At 34.5% G+C, this 19,999-nt stretch overlaps 1 protein-coding gene across 1 annotated transcript in view; it reads right to left on the reverse strand.

Annotated features, from left to right (window-relative positions):
• The window catches only part of Rpt1 (26S proteasome regulatory subunit Rpt1), a 108,995-nt gene that overhangs the window by 50,696 nt on the left and 38,300 nt on the right, over window positions 1–19,999 (reverse strand). The window contains exon 4 of the mRNA XM_090383450.1: window positions 16,967–17,198. Coding sequence (XP_090239576.1) covers window positions 16,967–17,198 — 232 coding nt within the window. The remainder of the gene's footprint in view (window positions 1–16,966; window positions 17,199–19,999) is intronic.

Consider the following 19,999-nt stretch of genomic DNA (forward strand, 5'->3'; position numbering starts at 1 on the left):
TCCCAGGATGTTAGCATTAGCAGAGGTATATGATGCAAGAAAGGAAGCTAATAACAGCATCAGCAAAAAAAAACCAAAAAAAAAAAAAAAAAAAACCCGTTTCACCCATCCATTCACTCCAAGTGCCTGTCCAGTTCGGCCTTAAAATTTATTTAGGCTATCAACTTCCACAACAACAGATGGAAGTCTGTTCCAGCAATCAACTACCTACTGGCTAAAGGCAAACTTCTGCACATCTATAACTGTCTTTCCTCAATTTCAATCTATGCCCCCTCGAGTTCTTAATCTAGGTAAGAGGAAGAGTCCCATCAGCATTGAGCTTGTTCAACCAATTCAAGGTGTTATACACCTAAATCAGATCACCTAGCATGTGCCTTGTCTCCAGGTGCTGCAATTTGCATAAATGGTTAATGTTAAGCCTTTCTTGGTAAGAGCACCCCTTTTATCCCCTCACCAATCTTGGTGCCCTTCTTTGTACTCATTCTAGCAACTTGACATCCTTCCTAAAATGAGGCCTCCAGACCTGTACACAGTACTCAAGGTGTGGCCTGACCACTGCCTTCTACAATGGGATGGGATAATCACCTCCTTGTCCCTGCTAGCAAAATCCTATATATCATTGACAAGACTCCATGACCTGCTCTGGCAGCCCGTCTGCACTGCTCAGCGAACTTCATATCTGACTGCACAATTATCTCCAGATCTTTTTCACTCTCCATTTCCATGAGTGTAGTACCACATGGTTGGTACGTTTCTCTTGGGTTACTGCTACCTATATGCAGTGCTTTGCATTTATCAATGTTAAACTTCACTTCTCAGCCCATTTGCCCAACTTATCTAGATCCAGTTGCAGTAGCATACTGTCTTTACTGTCGTTAACAACCCTAGAAACCATTGCATCATCTGCAAACTTGGACACTAAGCCTGATATATGTTCATCAATATCATTGATGAGTACACAAAACAACAATGGGCCCAGCACTGAACCCTGTGGAACTCCACTAACAACATTAGTCCACGAAGAGCAGTGTCCACTGGTTACCACTCTCTGTCGTCTCCTACTCAACCAACCGTTTTTCCAACTTGGCCTTATTGCCATACTCCCCAATTTGTACAGCAGTCTTCCATGTGCAACAGTATCAAAAGCTTTCTTGAAATCCAAGTATATGATACCAAAATTATTTATACGTCAACAATATAGATGCTGCGACGTATTTTGCTAAATCAAACTTTCAGTATGAGCATTTAATATTCATTGCTGAATGCTGTTGAAAGGGAACACTGAAAGATATATATATATATACTTTGTACACAGCAAACAACTTATGTACATTGCTGAATAAAATTCTGAATCATTCTCTGGGTTGGGTGAAATCTAGTATAAACTTGTACAAACACAGGATTTAGAAGTTGTACAGTCAGATGTTGCATTATATTTGAGTCAAGTTAAATGCTAGAATTTGGATATATATACAGTAGACCCTTGATTTTTTGGGATAGGCGGTAAAAAAAAAATTCCAGGATAATCGATTTCCCGGTTAATCCAAAAATAAAGTCCCCGACATACGTAAGAGATATGTCCCAGGACTTCTTATGTAAGTCGAGTTTACATAACTCGGGAATGACTAATAAAATAATGCTTCTATATCCCTGATATGCCAAAATTACAGAAACCACATATCCTCAGAAGAATGAAGAAAAATAGTTATATATTTTTAATTAGTTCAATTAAAAACTTTATCTGGGGACAACAGTGAAGTAGCAAGAGTGGCACATAAAAAAGAAAACAAAAGGAAGAAAAAAAAACGCATGTTATTGTACAGCAAAAACAGATATATATTTCGTAGCCTTGGTTATTATAGTTGACTTCATCGGTGCCGATGCCTTTACCTCTTATCACATTCTGTCTATGTCCTTTATTATTGTGTTCACTGTTGACACTGACAAATCTGAATTTCGCGTGATACTTGTTAATGTTCGGCCATTTTATTTTAATTTTCTGATCCAAATCGATTGCTTTCTTTTTCTTGATAGATTTACTAGTACCGCTGTCACTTATTCTCTTAGTTGGCACCATGATAACGGTCAAAATTTAATTTTCTGAAAAGAACTTCACAGGGTTAAGGCAAAAACTCATTATTATCACCCCACACAAGCTCGCATTTTACTAAAGCACATTTCTGGAGGTCACGACCAAAAAAACAATAAAAACAATTTGCCCTTTCTGGTTTATTGGGCTTTTCTGTTAGCGCAATCTATTATAAATGGGTAGTTAACTCTATCTTATTGCATTTGCAATAATCCTGATAACTGGAATTGTATGGGTTTTTACGTTATTATGGTAAAATGTGTTTCCCCTTCACTGAAATCTTCAGTCATATAAAAAAATATATATAAATAATGTAACATATGTCCGAAGCTACATAAGTCAGGGACTTACCGTATCGAAAAATGTTCAGCAACCTATGTAAAAAGTATGGAGATAGATAAAAAACGAAAAAAAAAAAAACTTACCACGCACTACTCGTGTGTCCAATAAGCGAGTAGTGCGTATTGGACACGCATTTACTTTTTACGACGTCAATTTTAAATCTAATAGCTTCCCTTTATTTTTTATGATGTTGCATATGGTTTTGTCACCAACGTTATAATGGTTCAGAGATTTAATGGATACAGTTTTCAAACTTTTGAATAATTTCAAGTTTTTGTTTAATTGAAAGCAGAATTCTTGTGTTTACCCATCATTTTCATGATTTCTAAACAAAAAATAAAAAAATTACTATATATATATATATATATATATATATACAAATAAATTAGAATGAGAATTAAAAATAAAAAATAAAATAATGCCAGCAGTATGGCAAGACAAGAGCAAAAAATAGTCTAAATTAAACTTAAGAATCAAACCAAACAGGGAGGGAAGAGAGGGGTAACAAGAGTAAAAACATTGCAGCAGAAAATCTCTAAGATAATTTAGAACATCTAATTATAAGAATAATAAATAATTCATTAATTTTGAAAGCCAATTAATCATTTTTCGTCTATATAAACTGGTTAAGATTAATTTTGTCAGTAGCGTGGCTTTGCACTGGAGTGCTCGTATCTGTTCTATTTTTAATTTTCGCTGCATCAGGACCACCGCTATTCACGTCCTCTGCATTGGCGGTTCGATCTAGAGATCGGGTGGCAGACTGATCTTTCGATCGACTCGACTTTGTGGCGATTTGTCTAGTGATCGAAATGCAGTGATTCCCTGACCATTATTGGCCTTGTAGTCCTCTGTTGAGATGGGGTGTAATGGTCAGTCTATTTTTGGTTTATTTTTGTTTTATTTTACTGTAGTGGTCTAGATCTCTGTTGGTGATATTTATGTGAAAATTTGGACCTGGTGCCCATCAGAGGGGGTGCCGTTAAATTTCAATTTTAATTGGCTTTCAAAATTTAATGAATTATTTATTATTCTTATAATTAGCTGTTCTAAATTATCTTAGAGATTTTCTGCTGCAATATTTTTACTCTTATTACCCCTCTCTTCCCTCCCTGTTTGGTTTGATTCTTAAGTTTAATTTTGACTATTTTCGATCTTGTCTTGCCATACTGCTGGCATTATTTTATTTTTTATTTTTAATTCTCATTCTAATTTATTTGTATGGTTATATTTCAAGCATCATGTAGAGGAATATGCTTTTTTGCTGCCTCTGATGTTTGCTGTACCTTTTTATTTTATCATGAAAGATTCAGTTTCCAACTATTTTAAACATTATTCAAATATATGTATATATATATAAAAAAAAATTCTGACATTCCTGACATAAATAACGAAACAAAATTTGTCCTTTTGTGGTGCGATGGAACACAACAATCATCGCAAAGCACTAAAACAAACTAAACATTTTGTCTCTCTTTTTTTTTTTTTGAGTGGCGGGTGTGAAGACAGCAGGGGCTGCAAGATGATAGGTAAACTAATCTCCCAATGACAACTTATAGAGCCGCTTCTTGTCACTTATTTACAATTTGCAAAACATCTGTTTATGCCTATTCTGTTTATTAGTTGAATTTTCTGATTTCCGTTATGGAAAAATATGGATATATTTTTTTAAGTTGGAGTCTTGAAGTGTCCCGGTTAATCCGATCCCAGTAAATTGAGAGTCTGTTGTATGTATATACATACATATATATACATATATATATACAGGGTGTTTCAGTTAAACGTTTCAGAACTTCTAAGAGGGGTAGGGTACATCCTGACAACTCGAAATCATATAGCAATGTGGGGTCGGAAATGCTTTCCTGAAGCGGTGTTGTACACAGAAGCACCATAAAGAAAAGAGACCGTAAGTGAGAAATCGTTTTAATAATACATGAAAAGAAGCAAAAGGTACATGGATTAAAGTAAGTGTTCGAAGTTTCTTCCACGGGCTACAATGCACGCCTCACATCTCCGACGCATGGACATCCGAACATTCTGGAATACTCCAGGCGAATTTCAAATTTCTTCGGCAGCTACTGCGATTCTTGCAACCAGCTCCTCAGCATTGTCAACAGGGGTGTCATAAACTAGCGATTTCATATGACCCCAGAAATAAAAATCAAGACATGATAGGTCGGGTGACCGAGCAGGCCAACGCACGGGACCACCACGTCCGATCCACTGTTGACCAAATGTGACATCCAGGTAGTTACGAACATCTCCGCTATAATGGGCAGGGGCTCCATCGTGTTGGAACCACATTGTCTGTTGCGTCGATGCAGAAATCTGTTCATCTCTCAAAAGTTGTGGCAATACTTGCTGCAGAAAGATCAAGTAGATAGGTCCGGTTAGACGACACGGTAACAGGTAAGGTCCGATGAGGTGATCTCCCATAATACCGGCCCATACATTGACCGAAAATCGAATCTGTGCTGCATGACGTCGTATTGCATGCGGGTTCTCGACCGCCCAGATATGGTCGTTATGCGTGTTGAAAATTCCTTCCCTTGTGAAGGATGCCTCATCGGAAAACAACACTTCAGCAGGAAAAAGGGGATTTGTAGCACATTTTCCAAGGTACCACTGTGCGAAAGCAATACGAGGTTGAAGAAACTTCGAACACTTACTTTAATCCATGTACCTTTTGCTTCTTTTCATGTATTATTAAAACGATTTCTCACTTACGGTCTCTTTTCTTTTTATGGTGCTTCTGTGTACAACACCGCTTCAGGAAAGCATTTCCGACCCCACATTGCTATATGATTTCGAGTTGTCAGGATGTACCCTACCCCTCTTAGAAGTTCTGAAACGTTTAACTGAAACACCCTGTATATACACATACAGATATACATATATATACAGAGTCTGCTGTATATATATATAAATATATATATACAGCAGACTCTCGATTTACTGGGATCGGATTATGGAAAAGGTGGAGATATGAGTATTTAGTTATAGTGTAAAGGTTATATGGCAAACATACCTAAGTGCATAAAGCAGCAACAAAAGTACATAAGCAAAGTTATAATTAAGCGTGAGAAAGAGCTGACAGATGGAAATGTAAAGAGCACAAGGTGCCAAACTAGTAGGGAAAGAAGGCAAAAAAAAAAAAAAAAACCTAAGTGATATATGGAATTATAAGAAATTAAAGGCTGAATTAGAAAGCCAATTAGATGGAATGAAACTACAAAGGACAAGTAAAAATAAATGATTAATATTAATAATTACAATAAAAGAGCATGCATCAAATAAGGGGTTGAAAAATTTTTTAATGTAAGAGAAATCTAAAGATTAGTAAAATAACAAAATTTTTTAATGCATGCTATAAATAATTAATACATAAAGTAGGTAATTCTTTAGGGGGCTGCACCTGATTATGTAATAATAAACTGCATTTCTATGCCTACATATAACTGTGGAAGAAAAAATATTAAAAAAGAGTACTCTGATAAAATGAAAATATGAAAAAAAGAAAGTAGCAAAAATTTTTTTTAATAAGGAGGATAAAAGTAACAAATTCTTCCACAAAGATAGGTGATTTCCATGTATTGCTTTTGTATTTTGCATTTTGAAAAATTGAAAGAATTCATATGATAGTCCCAATGTAGTGTTTGTGACCAAATTAAGGTAAAATTAAATAAGCAGTATAATAAAATTTAATAAAATTAAAATAATAACAAATCAAAATATGTAGTAAATAGTGGAATTTGAAGGCAGAGATTAAAGATGAATAAGGCAAAGCTGAAAAAATGGCAGGCTGGTAAATTATAACAAGCTTTGCATATGATATGACTAATAAGTACGTAGGCATAGAAACTCAGTTTATTGATACATAATCCGGTGTAGTCCCCCAAAGAATTACCTGCTTTATGTATCAATTATAGCATGCATCAAAAAATTTTATTTTACTAATTAATTTGAGTAATATTAATAATTTATTTTCACTTTTCATTTGTAGACTCATTCCATCTAATTCAGCCTTTAATTTCTTATAATTCAGTATATCATTTAGGTTTTTTCATCTTCTTTCCCTGTCATCCATCCCTAATATCTCTCTCTCTTTATATACTTTCCCTATTAGTTTTGCTTTTATTTTTGGCTTATATAAGACTTTATTTGCCTTAACTATAAATATTACGTCAATGGAATTCAATGGATCACTAACTTCACTAAGAATGAAATACAATCTTGCATTGGATTGTCAACAGAGGATTAAGTATAAACAAATATGGACCAGTAGGCTCATCCAGTACCTTTTACCAGTAGGTAAATGGTACAGCAAAATGATATGATAAAATTCTTAATTTTTAATTAGCAATTTTCTTATTCTCCACTTATGACCCTTGTCCAGGAACCTAACTGATTCCTGAACAAGTCTTAAGTGGAGCAATCGTAAGTCAAACCCCAAAATTCCATGGGCATATGCAATATTATTTGGAGTATTAGCTGGAATTGTGTGGGTTTTTACGTTATTATGGTGAAATGTGTTTCCCCTTCACTGAAATCTTCAATCATACAAAAAACAAATACATTTTCAAAATCTTCTCTTCATTCCTATTGTGTTGAGTTCAGTTGGGGTGATTCCGTGTTCGACTGCCATTTCTTGTAAACACAAAGGCGAATTGTGCATAAGCGAATTCGGTTCGTGTTATATACGACATCGTTCCCTATTTATAAATCATGTATGACGGAATTCGATTCGTGTAGTGTAAACACATTTTATACGAGGACTGACTGTACAAAGGGATAATCACCTCGTCTCTGCTAGCAAAATTCCTATGTATCATGGACAAAACTCCATGACCTGCTCTGGCAGCCTGTTTGCCAGAGCAGATGGATACATTGAAGGCAGAGTTTCTTCATCCTTTGGGTTGGATTCGACATCATTCCAGGCATCTTTGATGGTTTTCACAACATCCAAAATGAATTTCTTTCAAAATTCTCTAATTGTTGGCCCATTTTTCTTGTCAACTGCTTTAGTCAGCTTTTTAAAATATTTGTCAAAGATTGTATAGTATGCCTTGAAGGATGCAATGACGCCTTGATCCACTGTTGAAGAAGAGTTGTTCTTTTGGGAGGCAGTAAAATGACCTTGATGTCAGGATGGCTACAGTGTTCTCCCCAAGACCTATTTAATGGGCACACTGCCCGGCTAAAATTTAAGCGACTCTCGCAGTACCATATGGTGCTGCTCACCGATCTCGATCAATATTAATTCAAACATACCATGCAATTCAGGTCAATGCAACAGTAGTGGATGCCAAGTTTGGCTGGAATTGTGATTGGATGCCGAAAGATTGGTAGAACTCAGCTTTCTGGTACATAATCTACCTACAGTTATAAGACCTCTCACTATTCAACCATCGCAGATTACCGAGAATATTGTCATGTGCTTTATGTTGAGCTATCAGATGCCAGTCAGTTGAATTCTGTGATTCACTGAGTCAACTCAGATTCACTTTTGTTATTCAAATCTTTCGGGCACTTTCTGAGTCAACTTAGTGTATTGACTCACTGACTCTGTAGCCATCTCTATGGCAAGTTGAGTATTATAATCCTGCAAGCTAGTATACCACGTTAAATTCTGTGAACTGTTAAATGCATTGTTTATTCATATCTCATATTGTGATGCCATACCCATGCATAAATAACCTCCTTCAATACAACAACCTTCTTTCAGACTTTCAGTCAAGAAATATTTTTTGATGTTCGATGCGTTGTTTGCCTTGGTCTCCGTACAGAAGCGCAAATATAATAATATAAATTGCAATAAAAAATAAAAAAAATAAAAAACCATAACGAGTAAGAAGTTAAATCAGAAAACAACACTCTTAAGTTTCTTTAAGAAAAATGACATTATGAAAACAACAACAGAGCCAGCAATGTCTGACAAGGACAATGCGGAGGCTGCTCTATCTCGTGAAACAGTCTGTTTCAAAATTTGATTATAAAAAAGCTGCCTAAGAAGAAGAGAAGAATTAATACATAAAACGTTAATCTTGAGTTAAAATCACTATAAGGATTTAAACATTTTTTATTATTATTTTTTTATATTGAATTCTAATTAAATTGTTTTTTTTTTTATTTGTTATTAAAACAGTCTACTTTTTAAATAAAATGTACCTTATTTATTAAATTTAGTGAGTTTATGTATGTGTTGGAATTTTCATTTTTCAGTTAAAAATATAACACTAGCCAATATTAAATTTTTTCAATATTTGTTGCACAAATTATCATTAAATCAATATAATGTTAAATTATGCAATTAATTCTTGCTCTGGATCACTTAAGTCACATTTATAAATAAACAGAAAATTTTATAACATTGCAAAGTATTTTCCCCCCATTGGCTACTTCATAATGCCACCAGGCTGGCAAAATTTTCAGGGGAGAACACTAGGCTATGTTGAACAACTGCAGGATGGCCCCAATGAACAACTGTCCATAAGCAGCACTGCTTTAAAAGGAAGAAGCTAATTTCAGCACCATATTTCATGATCTATGGCACAAAATGATCCACAAACTAATCTTCAATTGCTGCAGTCATCCATGCTCTAGATTTCCAAATTATTGGAAGGATTGTTTTGGGTAAACCCTGGAGTGCTCTTGGATTCTTAGTAATCCAAGTAATTTATTAGTAATTTATTTCCTTAGTAATTTATCATGCTTTGGCATGATAAATTACTAAGGGTTTCAATTTGCAATTGCCTGCTGCATTTGATCCCAACAACAAAGTTAGTCGATCCATGAAACCACACATTGACATTTCTTTTTTAGCAATGTAGTTTCGTGAAGGCATCTGTTTCCAAAATATTCCTGTTTTGTCAATGTTGAATACCTGTTTTGAAGAGTAGCCTTCCTTTTCAATTATTTCAATTGACTTTTCAGCCAATTTGGCCAGAAAAATCATTTGGAACATGAGTGTCAGTGCTTGTAGCTTCCCCTGAACTCTAATTTATGTCAACTAGCTCTTTTCCAGAAGAAGCTGAAGCATCCTTTACTTGCATTGTGAGAGTTTAGTGTCAAACAATATTAACTACAAAAACGCGTTTTAGTTTTGAGACAACTTTAGTTTTACTTTATAGAAATAACAACGCACATCATGTCATAGAACTGTATCTCTCTAGTACTTTCAAGTTAGTTTAGGCTATAAGCACATTTCTGGAAAAACCAAGAAAATGTCAAATGACTTTTTATTCGTTAATTACAAAAACGTTTACTACAAAATGATTTTGTAATTAATGTTGTTTGACACTAAACCCTGGATTAAATGTTTCATATTGCTGTCTCACCACATTTCTTCTTAAGTTTCAAACTTAAACACCACCCTTCACCAATATTGTTGCTTGATTTAGAGGCATATGAACTGTTTGTGTCTGCTGATTAATCCATGCAATCAAAACTCTTCACCTTCCAGAATAGCACTAGATCACTGCAGTAAACAATAAGAAAAAGAGGCTCTTCACTTCCCTTAAATATTTTTCTTTATCCTTCAGAATTGTGCTTACTGTTAAATGCAATTATTTAAACTTAAGTGCAGTTTCATCCACTTTCATTCCCGATTCATGCTGATATAACAATTCATGTTTAACTTCTAAGGTTACAGTTTTTATAGCACTGAATGATACAAAACATTATCCATTACTATAATTAACCAATTCTCAAACCATTTTTCAGTAATCATCTCCTCATGATAGTCTCTTTTTATATATTTGGATTGAAAAATAGGGAAGCTTCAGATTTAAATTGGCCCTCAACTCCTGATTGGCTAATAATAAATGATCCCTTTTGATGTGAACACTAATTCCCAAAGCATTATCATACTTGCCGGCCTTTAATGGCATACACAATCAGTCAAAATCCATAGAAATCCTTGAAAGAAGACAGGCTTTGGGATGGGTAATGCTTTATTTTGTTTCAAATGCAAAAAAATGTGGTTTTTCCATCAAAATTTTTTGTCATTCTACTCTTTTCATTAAAACCAAAGGACTATTATTATTTTATGCAATGTGCTCTTCTCACCATTAATGTCTCCAGGTTTCTTAAGCAGGAAAACAGAGATTTCCGTTTCTGATTATATTTCATGAATTGTTCTGCAAAAAGAGCTCGGTGGTGGGAAAAGTCAATGAAACAGTGGAACAATGAAAAATTTTATGGGCAATAAAAAAATATTCTTTAAATTTTCTTGTAGTTTTATACTTTCTAAGTTTCTCCCTATGAATTATGTCAAATTCACCACATTTTATAGAGGTAATTTCCAGACCACCTTTAATTTCCAGACCAATGTCTGGAGACTGGGGAACCTTCTGAGCAGTACTCATTACCCGACATTCCCTGGTAATAGAGAAAAAACTACAGGGAGGAATTCCAGAAAATGCCACCTTTAACCCGCTGACTCTTGTTGACCTCATAGGTTAAAGGTGTTTCATGCTCTTTATCTATTCTGCTCATATAGCAGAAATTCCTAATAGCTCCTTTTGAAAATGTTTTCTTTGTTTTCTCCACTGAAAATTACAGAAATCGCTGTTAATTAACACAAAATTAGGAAAATTCGTGAATTTAATTTAAACCTAATTATATGCATGTATAGATTGACATGTCTCACAGTTATTGATGCAAGCTGGCTTTACTGCCATGTGCTTTTCTCCAATTGGTAATACTAATTTCGTGACATTGAAGTTTCATCTGGAATCAAACCATTGACACATGCACACTTCCAATTTCATGCAGTGGGTGCTCTTGTTACTCACAAGCTGGCATCCAATTGCAGATATTCAGTGAAGTGTGTAGTTTTTAAATTTGCATTTTGCAGCCAACAAGTCTAAGGGTAGTTTTAATTTCAAAAATTAATTAAAAATATATGCTTTTAATATAAAAAATAAATTTTTTAGGTTTGTTTAGTAAAGAGTAAAAATAAAGATGGCATAAAAAAATTAACTATTTTGAATTATGAATTATATTTTGCTGATTTTTCAAATTTAGGCATGTGGAGTCTAAGTGATCTTGTGTGATTAGAAGAACAATCCTTTTCACATATACTGACAGGTTAAGGGAAGAGACATAATTAATGATGACTTAGGCAGGAAAATATCTGGAGTCCAATGCCACCTGCGAACTACACATTTATCAAAATCATCTCGGTCACATGTAGGGACAAAATCTTAATACCGGTATTTTTAATTTATGAAACCGGAATACCAGTAATCCAAAAACAAACATTTTTCTCAATAAATTTTGATGACAGTTAGGTGCAATAAAGTAAGGAAAATATAAGTACAGTCAGTCCTCGTATAGCACGATAGTTGTGTTCCTAGAAACCCTCGTGCAATGCAAAATCGTGCAATATAAACAACAGGCCCTATGGGAAAAATAGGGTTAGGTGCTGACCACCCAAGATTGAACACACATTTGTAACCAAAACATTACCAAACACAATAAATAATCGTAATAAAATACTTACATATTTTATTACAACTATTACGTAATAAAATATTGCTAATGCTTTTGCTTCTATCGTAAGCAAACTTTGATTTTCGATCCAAACAGATGACAGCCGTTCCATCTCTTCCAATTCTTTGTGTCTTAATCTAATGGATTTTAATTACACTTTGAGTTGTTCCTGCTATGAAAGTTTTTTTTATTTTCTCTGCAATCTTTGTAATTCCTGGCTTTGCCTCATTTATTAGTATTAGTAACGGCCGCATGATGCAAGAAAGCCTATGGCTTATGCTGCACCAGCCAAAAAAAAAAAAAAAAAAAAAATTTAGGTCTGTAGCACGTGCAATATCACATGGTCTTTCATTTCGCTCCAAGCGTTTCACAATTTCATATTTTTCTCTATCGACAGAGGCGGACTGGCCATAAGCCTTACCAGGAAAACCCCGGCGGGCCGGAGGCCGGTGTGATTTTGGCCACAAGCCATAGTATGAGGCCACTACAAATTTTTCCGGGTAAGAATTTTTGACCCAGTCCGCCTCTGTTTATCGATATTGCTTTTCTTTTTCTCTCTGAATCTGCAGTGTCGTCACCTGGACACTTCCTTTTCACACCTTTTAGTATTTTACTTATTTTTAGGGAATAAAGCACAATTACAAAACGAGAAAGCACGCTTGATACACATAAACAAAGCTCCCCGCGTGTAGCAACTGAATAAACAATACCGTAAAGGCAGAGATACACTATTAACACCTCACATTTTACTAAAGCACATTTCTAGGGGTTACTACCATAAAACAATAAAAACAATTTCCAGTTGCGTTTCTGCTAGTGGAATCTGTTATAAACTGGTAGTAAACTCGATCTAATTGCATTTGCGATTATACCAATAGCTGGAATTCTGTTGGTTTTTACGTTATTATGGTGAAATGTGTTTCTCCTTCACTGATATAAAAAACATAAATACATTTTCAGAATCTTCTCTTCATTCCTATCGTGTTGCGTTCGACTGCCATTTCTTGTAAACACAAAGGCGAATCGTGCATAAGCGAATTCGGTTCGTGTTATATAAGATATCGTTCCCCTATTTATAAATCGTGTATGATCGAATTTGTGTAATGTAAACACGTGTTATACGAGGACTGACTGTACTGTAATTACTTGAATTTATTTAAAACATTAACTTTTATTACAATAATAAATATTCTGAATAAAATTATTAAAAATACAGTTATAGGTAGTTCTCGACTTCACGAGCTAATTCGTTCCTAGTACACACTCCTAAAGCGAAAACTCGTAAAGTGGGAATATATTTCCCATAGACATAAGATTAAAAATAGAGGTTACGTTCTCAACAATGAAATTAGTTAGCTAATTAGTTTATGTTTAAACAATGATTGATTTATCCAAAGAAATGAAAATGCAGCCTGTAAAATCAAGCAAATTATAATACTAGAGAAATCATTTATGAGTTACAAATGTTAAAGAATGTTTCTTCTTCATCATCTCATTGATCACTCATTATTGGCTCGGCACTTGTTGGTTTGTTGCACAAGGAGTCGTCTTCTTCAGAAATGTTTCAAGAGGTGTTTGTTTCCAAGATAATCTTCTCTTTTCTTTATAAATTTCACGATTGCATGCATAAGCATTTTTTAACAGCACACATAAATTGCAACTAACACAATTCGCGTGGAGCAACAAGTTTACGAAGCTTTAAAAAAAAGGAATGAAGAGAAGATTCTGAAAATGTATTTGTTTTTTATACGATTGAAGATTTCAGTAAAGGGGAAACACATTTCACCATAATAACATAAAAAACCACACAATTCCAGCTATCGGTATTTTTGCAAATGCAAGAAGATCGAGTTTACTATGCATTTATAATTGCCTCCAGTAACAGAAAAGCCTAATAAACCGGAAAGTGCATGTTGTTTTTATTGTTTTATGATCGTGACATTTTAGAGAGATAAATAGCTTAGTTATACAGCGAAAATTTCAACTTCCGAGCTCTTGAAACGAATTACCAAAGAACACACTGTGTTATTTGGATATTTTCATTATTTAGGATATTCACATTATGATATTTTAACGATATGATGGTGTCTCTGGAACTGATTAATATTGTAAAGCGGGGTACACTGTATTGTATAGCTATGCACGTGGTTTGGAATGGGGTATTTATGAATGTTTAGCATTCATTTTTTTCAATTAATGTTCTTATTTTTGATTTTGATGATACTTGATACTTGGGAAAAAAAAACCTCATAAACTATAGAACTTGTAAAGCGAAAACTGCCTGTATTCTAAAAAAAAAAAAAAAAAAAAAAAAAAAAAAACGTATTGGTACTGTAAAGTTTAGTTATGCTTAAGCATACTGTGTTATTGTTTAAACTGGATCTAATTTTGGTACATATTTGTTATTGGCAGAAAATGCCCTTTCAGATTCTATGCTGGATGATGCTATTGTACTGAGACAGTCGTAGACGATCTCAATCCATATTTTCTAGGCTTTGAACTTTTTTTAGCAGGAATAGTTAAAAGTACTTCATTAATTGCAGACTGAAGTTTATCTTTTAAAATCTCATTAGAGTCAGGAAATTTCTTATTTTGGAAAGAATTTGCAGAACACTGATGTTCTTTTCCATGTTGGTCTTCCGAGGTTGAATTCTGTTCATCATTTTCTGAAGAAGAAAGACATTTTATTAAATGAAGTATAATTTTCAGTATAGTATCTTTACTGAGTCTGGGAGAGAGCAAAGAGTGGGGATAAGGAATAAAGAAGAGAGCAAAGAGTGCAGTTAAGGAATTCTTCACATACATAAATGCAAAGAAGAGAAGGACAATTCAGATCAAACCCATATGTAATTGCATGGAATAGTATTAGATACCCCAACCGATGTTGCAGATGGACCCAACATTTACTTTGCATAGATATTTACAGAGGAAAAACCCTTTATGTCAATGAGAACATATGGGAGTGAAATGGAAAAATATGTAATTAATGATGTATTAAACGAATTTCACATGATTATTTAATGAAAAAACTTTCACGCCTACAGGCGAGTAAGGCTCCTGGGGTTGATGGCATATACTCTATAATTTTAAGGGAGGTGACAAGTGAGTGCAGTGAACCATTAAGGTTAATTATGAGAGCATCGCTGTACTCAGGAGAGATTCCGTTGGATTGGAAAAGTGTCAATGTATCACCAATACATAAAGGTGGTTCTAAGAGTGTAATGGGAAATTATCGACCGGCCAGTTTAAGTCATGGAGGCAATGATCAAGGGTGGAATTCAGGATCATTTAGATAGAAATGGAATTCTGAAGGATATACAGCATGGTTGTGTAAAGGGAAAATCATGTTTAACAAATCTGGTTAGCTATTTTGACAAGGTCACTCGTGAGCTGGATTTAGGAAATAATTTCAACATTGTTTATTTAGATTTCAGCAAAGAATTTTACTCAGTCCCACATAAGTGGTTACTTTATAAGCTGGAACAGGTTGAATCAGAGGGAAAATCCTTAGATGATCCTTAGAAAATCCTGGTGCCCTCAATCATCAGGCAGAGGGTTGTGATAAATGGTTATTCCTCAGATTTGGTTAGTGTAAGAAGTGGGGTTCCCCAAGGATCAGTATTGGGACCACTATTGTTTTTGATTTTCTTAAATAACATCTATGTAAGGATAGAGGGGTGATGTCTAAACTAGCAGATGATGTAAAGATCAGTAGAGTAGTTAATGATCACTGCCAAGCAGAACTTCTTCATAGTGACCTAGATAGACTTCAGGGATGGTCAGAAAAGTGGCAGCTTTAATGCTTTAATTCAGCAAAATGCAAGGTCTTACACCTGGGGAACAGCAACCCCAACACAACTTATACACTTGGTGGAGTTGAACTAAAGTCAGTAGTGGAGGAAAGGGACTTGGGAGTTATGACACAGTCAGACATGAAGTTCTCCGGGAATTGTGGACAAGTTGCATGGTGTCCTATCGATGATTTATTGAACATTTGCTAGTACAGATAAGGACGTCATAATCCCATTATATAAGGCTATTGTCAGACCACGCTTTGAATACTGTGTTCAAGTATGGAGACCGCACCTAAAAAAAAGACATCAAGCTTCTTGAAATGGTACAAAGACAGGTAACTTGCCTGATGAGATCGGCAAATGGGCAACTGTACGAGGAAAGACTTTGAATATGTGGGTTGAACAGCTTGGAAACTAGAGGAGACAATTGAGGTGTTAAGGCTCTGACTGGCAAAAGGACCAAAACAAAATGCTACTGAATAAAAGTTAATTCTGTTACAGCATAAAACAACCAAGTAAGTAAATGAAATACTTAAGATGTTGAGGGAATAGTTAGGAAAAATAAAAGAAACAGAGCCTAGCTAAAGTACCAAATACAGAAAGGAGCATTCCCAAAATCAGCAATGAAAAAGATGCCAGACACTAAATGGTTTACACTGAGAGCTTTACGGATGTGGCCAACTCAAATAAACAAAGATGTTACTGCAACACTGATAAAGTGGAAAGAATGAATGGAAAAAGGATATGATCTAGAATAAGTTAAGAACCAATTATAGTTAAAGAAGAATATGCAGTATCCCAGATCACAATTACTAACCTCTGCTGGGAGGTTTACTGCCATCTCATAAGAGATGGCCCCTCCCTCATCCCCCTACATCTGTGTCGACATCAAATTATAGAGACAAACCCCTGCAAGGTCAAATGATGAAAGTGACTGAAGAATGCCTAAAGGGCAAGAATAATCTTGATATTGGAATCTCTTTTTTTATTTTGATTAAATAAGAGATGTTTTATGGGCTAGAAATATAAAAACTGGAGAAACAAATTAATTATTACTTTGGGGATTACACTAAAAAATCCAAACATTAGTTGAAACATGCTGGGGGAGGGGCAAATGACATGTTGCCTGAACATACTGGCTTTATTAATGAGGAGTAAAATATCTTGAAAGGCAGTTCTGTAGAAATGGCAATGCTAACAGAATTTTTTTTTTCAAGCAGCATATATTTTTTATTTAAATGCTTACCCAACTCTCATTCCTTCTTCAATATCAGTTGGTGCAACAGAATCCGCAAGGTCAACAACAAACTTTGCAAACTGCTTAACATTAATTATATATTTTGGTTCATCTGAATCAGCATTAATAATTTTTGTACATCGTGCAACCTGAAGAGGCTGTTCATTCTGTAAAGTCTGCTTATCTGCAGCAAGATCCCAAAGGGCAGGTGGTGCAAGTCCAGTATCTGATTCTTTAATACCTACAAAAATAAAATTAACTTGTATGGATACTCTAAGCACAATACAGGCTGTTTCATAACATGTAGGCCATATTTTCAGGATCACTTCAGGATATTAAAACAAAACAAAAATTTACATCACGTGAGATTCTGAATGGTATGGAGTTTTCATTGGTAAAATAAATAATAAAATGAATAACAATGAGCAGGCATTATACCTAGTAAAGTATTTACTCATACTGGGTAAATATTTGCTTATTCTTAAATGTTTATTTTATTTTTATTTTTCATTGTTTTCACATCCTGAATTGACCCTGAAAGTATGATCAATACATTACATAACACCCCATATATCATTTTATAACAAATATAAAAATATGTAATATATATTAATAAAAATTGTTCTATTAGTATTAGTACTGGCAAAGTGAAGAAAGTAAAAATATCTTACTTACTGCATTTGCCCCTCCCTTCTAATAATTTAAATTTATTCAAACTTCTTATATCTACAACACTAGGTGAAAATTCATTCAATCAGTTACCCCCTTTTAAATTTATGTGTATGTTGCCTGGGAACAAGTAACAATGCCACCAGCATTTAGTTTACTACTCTTTTAAAACCTTACATTCTAAGTCTTCAACAGAGATGACCAGTTTCCAGGTGTTGAAATTTACAGAACTGAAGGCTTTCTTGGTAAGAATACCTTTTTGTGCCCCAAGCTAATCTTTTTTTTTTTGTACCATATCCAGCAGATCTTATTTTTATTTTTTAACTAAAAAAAAGTTTCCAAACCTGTATACAGTATTCAAGATATAGCCTAACCACTGCTTTATGTAATGGGATAATCACCACTTTGTCCATGCTACTAAAATCCCTGTATCACTGACAGAAACTCGGGAGTTTGTCTATTCTGGAAGACTATCTGCACAACTTAGCATGAGACTGTACAATCGGTATTAGTAGGGGCAAATGATGCAAGGAAGCAAGCTTATATAGCATCAGCCAACTACTCCACCTTATCTTCCCCGCTCATCTAATCTGCAAAACCAGATGGAAGATTGTTATAACAATCAATCATTGTTTTTCAATTTAACCCTAAAGTGGTGACCCTAATTGTTACAAAAATGGTAGTGCTACAACTGACAGGTATAAACTTCATTTTTAATTTTTGGTAAAAAGTTATGGTTTTTTTAAATTCTGCTTGGAATTTACCAATAATCCATCTTTTCTCAATGGATTACAATACTTATTGTATATTTTTTTAAGTTTTAATAAAAAATGAAATATTAAAAAAAAAAAAAAAGATCAGTTTTTTAACACCTTTTATTTTCAAAAATAACAAAAAAATTTTAAATTCTACCGAAAATAACAAAAAAAAATTACAGACATAAAATATAAAGATGAAACTGGTAGTTGCATCCAATTTCCAATTTTAAAAACCATTAATCATGTGAAACTTTAAAAGTGCACATGCATTTATATTTCTGCTTATTATTTGTATAAATGGATTGTAATAATTTTAAGAACACTTAAAAAAGTTTTAGAAGCATTCAAAAACTATATAACATTTTAGAAAGTGTTATTTACTTTTGTTATTGTTATTAATAATAGTAGCAGTAGTGGTATATGATTCAAGAAAGCAAGCTTATAAAGCATCAGGCAAAAAAACATAAATAAGTAATATAAATAAACTTCCCACATCACATGTCCATCCTTCCAATAATTTGTCTAGTTTTCATTTGAATTTATTCAAACTATCTACATCCAACAGATGGAAGTTTTTTCCAATAACAGCCCCCCACTGGCCTTCAGCCAGCGGGGGGGGGGGGGGGCTGTTATTGGAACTATCCTTCCTAATTTTGAATTTATACCTCTACATGTGTATATTAGCATTAGTTGAGGCATATGATGCAAGAAAGCAAGCTTATGCAGCATCAGCCAAAAAAAAAAAAAAAAAAAAATCCCATTTCACTCATCCATTCTCTTCAAATGTTTGTCCACTATCTTCTTTGAATTTATTTAAGCTATCAACTTCCACAACAACAGATGGAAGTCTGTTCCAGCAAACAACTATCCGCTGGCTAAAGGCAAACTTCCACACATCTATTCTACAACTGTCTTTCCTCAATTTGAATCTATGCCCCTTCAAGTTCTTAATCTGAGCAAGCGGAAGTATCCTGTCAGTTTTGAGCCTGCTCAAACCATTCAAGGCCTTATACACCTCGATCAGATCACCTTGCAGGTGCATAGTCTCCAGATGCTGTAACTTGCATAACTTAAGCCTTTTTCTGCATAAGCGCACCCCTTTGTCCCTCTCACCAATCTTATTACCCTTCTCGTTCTAGCAACTCCACATCCTTCCTAAAATGAGGCCTCCAGACCTGTATACAGTACTCAAGGTATGGCCTGACCATTACCGTATACAAAGAGATAATAACTTCCTTGTCTCTGCTAGCAAAATTCCTACATATCATTGACAAAACTCCATGACCTGCTCTGGAAACCTGTCTGCACTGCTCAGAAAACTTCATGTCTGACTGCACAATTACCCCCAGGTCTCTTTCATTCTCCACCTCCCTGAATGTAGTACCACATAGTATGTTTCTCTTGAATTACTGCTATCCATATGCAGTACTTTGCATTTGTCAATGTAAAACTTCAGTTGCAACTTTTCTAGATCCTGTTGCAGTAGCATACTGTCTTTAATGTCATTAACAACCGTGCCAACCTTTGTATCACTTGCAAACTTGGACATTAAGCCTGAAATACCTTCATCGATATCACTGATAATTACACTAAACAACAATGGGCCCAGCACCAA

Source organism: Mastigoproctus giganteus, chromosome 10 (assembly GCF_048544385.1).
Source record: "Mastigoproctus giganteus isolate SK-2022 chromosome 10, ASM4854438v1, whole genome shotgun sequence".
Taxonomy (NCBI): Eukaryota; Metazoa; Arthropoda; class Arachnida; order Uropygi; family Thelyphonidae; genus Mastigoproctus; species Mastigoproctus giganteus.